The 3,427-nt window shown below is 38.3% G+C and overlaps 1 protein-coding gene across 1 annotated transcript; it reads left to right on the top strand.

The window, feature by feature from the left end:
- Positions 1-210: 210 nt before the first annotated feature.
- LOC141586206 (protein IQ-DOMAIN 18-like) lies at positions 211-3,214 on the top strand. Its single transcript, XM_074407352.1, has 5 exons — positions 211-687; positions 1,152-1,490; positions 1,579-1,824; positions 1,970-2,116; positions 2,267-3,214. Exons 1-5 carry the CDS (start codon positions 544-546, stop codon positions 3,059-3,061), a joined length of 1,671 nt encoding a protein of 556 aa, XP_074263453.1. The 5' UTR covers positions 211-543; the 3' UTR covers positions 3,062-3,214.
- The last annotated feature ends 213 nt before the right edge of the window (positions 3,215-3,427 follow it).

The raw sequence follows: 3,427 nt of genomic DNA, 5'->3' as shown, positions 1-3,427 counted from the left end.
ATATTTTAACTTATGTATCGAGAGAAAATTGAAATTGAATGTCCGCTTGTGAATAGTGTGCAAAATAGAAACCTGCAAAGTGGAGTTGAATGGAGGGAGTAGTTAGTACAATTATCATTAATGAACAAAAAAAAAAAATGTTACTCTTTTTTATTGAATTTGACCCAATTGATAAAATATATAGATGCTGTACTCCTAAAAGATGCACCCTCTGACAACCACGCTCATACCCACTAAAATTTCTCACCTTTCCCAGTATTTATTTAATTAAACTCTCAAATATTTTAATTTAATTTCATTAAAATAATATTAAGCATTGAATCTTCACTTTTCCCTCCACAAATCTATAATTTTGAGTGACACTGTTTTCCCTCTTCATTCCTGTCATTCACATGCATATATTTATCACATAATAACTTCATTAAAACACACTCCTACTGTCCTACATTTCATTCTACCCAAAAAAGACCGTCTTATACTAGAATTTGCGATTTGGTATTCCTAATAATATGTTAGCGTCCGATAACAGTGGTCGATAATAATATGGGAAAGAAAGGAGGTAGTACTTCTTGGTTAACTGCTGTTAAGAGAGCTTTTAGATCTCCTTCTAAAGATAGTCCTGAAAAAGTTAGAAATTGTAGAAGAAAAGAAGATCATCCTTCTCCAGATAGTCAAGATGATGACAAGGTCGGTCAACTCTTTTATTCTTTTACCACCAAGTCTTGCCTGTAACCGTCTTAACTTAAGACGTCTCACAATCCCTTCTAATTTCATTTTTTAATACGGCTGTGACAAGTAAGAATTTGTGCATTTATATTCAACTTTGATAATGACTTTTTTTTTTTTTTTTTTAATATTTGGGTTTTTGTTTGGTTAGTTTTATTGTTGATAGCTTGATATAATAAAAGTAAATAGTGGCGGAGCTAGGATTTACATAAATTTTAGAAAGCGAGTTAGTGATCTAATTAATGACTAGGAAAAAATCGAAAATTTTAACTAAAACTTTCAAATTTACGTCATATCGTATTAATTTGTATTTTTCTACATATATTTACTGTCCAAGTTTACAAATTTTGACCTTAAAAAGTCAAATGAGAAGAACATAACATTACAATTGATTTTGATTTAGTGGTAATGTATGTTTTACTCAGAAAAAGGAGAAAAGAAGATGGCTTTTCAAGAAAGCTGGTGGAGGAAACACACAAGAAGCATCAGCTATATCAGTACAGAAAAGTCCACAAGTTAAAGGTAGCAGTGGCGGTGGCGGTGGAGGTGGCAGTGCAGTGAGTGCATCAGGGGGAAGTGATGTAGCAGAGCAGCGTCACGCCATTGCAGTTGCAGTGGCCACAGCGGCCGCAGCTGAGGCTGCTGTGGCCACTGCACATGCTGCAATGGAGGTAGCTAGGCTTGCAAGGCCTGTTGGCTCCACTACCACTTATAAACAACATTTTGCAGCTGTTGTCATTCAGACATCTTTTCGAGGATATTTGGTAAATAATCTGTCTGTTTCAGTCATTTGTTTACCTTTGCTGAATTTACGTGAATTGACGAAAATGGTTTTTGATGTGTGATTTGAAGGCAAGAAGAGCATTGAGGGCATTGAAAGGTTTGGTAAAGTTGCAAGCTTTAGTTAGAGGACATAATGTAAGAAAACAAGCGAAAATGACATTGAAATGCATGCAAGCTTTGGTTCGAGTTCAGGCTAAAGTGCTTGATCAACGTATGAGATTATCTCATGACGTTTGCAGGCGATCTACATTTAGCGATACTACTAGCATTTTGGAGTCTCGTTATCTCCAAGATATAGCCGAAAGAAGATCAGTTGTAAGCCTCTAATTTCCTTGCATAGTTCATGTTATTCAGTTTACTGTCGATTCTGATGCTGATAGATTTCGGACTTAGATTATGAATTTAGAACCTAATTTAGCGGAAATGCATCTTGGTTTTGATTAATTGAAATGTATGACAGTCACATTCGAGAGAAGCGAGCAGTATAGCAGACGATTGGGATGAGAGGCCACATACAATCGAGGAAGTTAAAGCGATGTTACAAAGCAGAAAAGACGCTGCTGCTTTCAAGCGCGAGAAGACCCTCTCCAATGCATTTTCTCAGCAGGTACTCGCATCATTTTGGCTGGCATGAGTGGCATTGCTACTAAAACTCTCATGAAATGAATTGACCTCGAAACTCCTGATTAAGCCGGTGTTTTTTTTTTTTTTTGTTATGATGCGGATATAATTGTACAATTCATTTGGTCGAGTGTAGATGTGGAGAAGTGACCGGAGTTCAATGGGAACAGAAGAAGAGCTAGACGAGAAACGAAGATGGTCAGAAAGATGGATGGCTGGTAAACAATGGGATTCAACAATTGCATCCTCCCCTGCTATTCGTGCCAGAGCATCTATAGACCATCACCGAGACTCAATCAAAACAGTCGAAATGGACACGTCTCAACCATACTCGTACCTACCACCGTCTTCCAACTTTAGAAGATCGTCTACCTCATCATCAAGTAATTACCAACCACATTATCATCATAACCAACGCCCGCCTTCACCCCTCCATACTAGGTCTCACCCAAACAACGGCGGCCCAACCACTCCGTCTCCAGCTCGATCCCGGCCCATTCAGATTAGGTCTGCCAGTCCTAGGAGCTACACTTACACTAACTCTATCAATGTATCCCAAACCCCAAGTCTTAGGTCTAATTACTTCTACAACAAAAGTAGTGGCACACCTACTAATAATACTAGTACTGGATCAATCCCAAACTACATGGCAGCCACTGAATCTGCTAAAGCACGTATCCGGTCCCAAAGCGCGCCAAGGCAACGACCGTCCACACCCGAGAGAGACCGGCCTGGGACCGGAGGTGGAGCCGGGCCTAAGAAGAGGTTGTCATTCCCTAACCCGGACCAGTATGGTGCCCATAGTTTGAAGAGCCCAAGTTTTAAGAGTGTGATGGAGCAACAATCAAATTATTCATCTTGTTGTACTGAAAGCATTGGTGGTGAGATTTCACCTTGTTCAACTACTGATCTCAGAAGGTGGTTGAGATGAAGATAATGTTTTACATTCATTGTTTTGCAGAAATCTTTTATTTCAGATGGGCTCTCATTAATTTTTCTGATTTTTTTGTTTGTAATTGTTTCCCTGTTGGATCATTAATTTCTTTTGTTGTATAACTTGAGTTGCTGACAGGATTTGAACTCATGTCATGAATAGTACTACTCATAATTTATCAGCTACACTAGCTGACATGCGATGCAGTTTTTTTTATGAAGGTGAAGGTTAACGAACTAACACGACAAAATGAGAACGACTTATAACATGAAACGGATGGTCGAGGAGTATTGTTTGCTAAATTTTCGTTGCTGATTGGATTTGAACTAATGTCATAAATAGTTAAATACTACTATTCATAAC

Source organism: Silene latifolia, chromosome 6 (genome assembly GCF_048544455.1).
Source record: "Silene latifolia isolate original U9 population chromosome 6, ASM4854445v1, whole genome shotgun sequence".
NCBI lineage: Eukaryota > Viridiplantae > Streptophyta > Magnoliopsida > Caryophyllales > Caryophyllaceae > Silene > Silene latifolia.
This window is presented reverse-complemented; position numbering and strand designations above follow the sequence as displayed.

What these genes read in the sequence shown, in the direction of transcription:
- LOC141586206 (XM_074407352.1), top strand. Translation starts at nt 544, where the DNA reads ATGGGAAAGAAAGGAGGTAGTACTTCTTGGTTAACTGCTGTTAAGAGA. An exon ending in ATAGTCAAGATGATGACAAG is followed by an intron (nt 688 to 1,151) that starts GTCGGTCAACTC and finishes TGTTTTACTCAG; the next exon opens with AAAAAGGAGAAAAGAAGATG. An exon ending in CATCTTTTCGAGGATATTTG is followed by an intron (nt 1,491 to 1,578) that starts GTAAATAATCTG and finishes TGTGATTTGAAG; the next exon opens with GCAAGAAGAGCATTGAGGGC.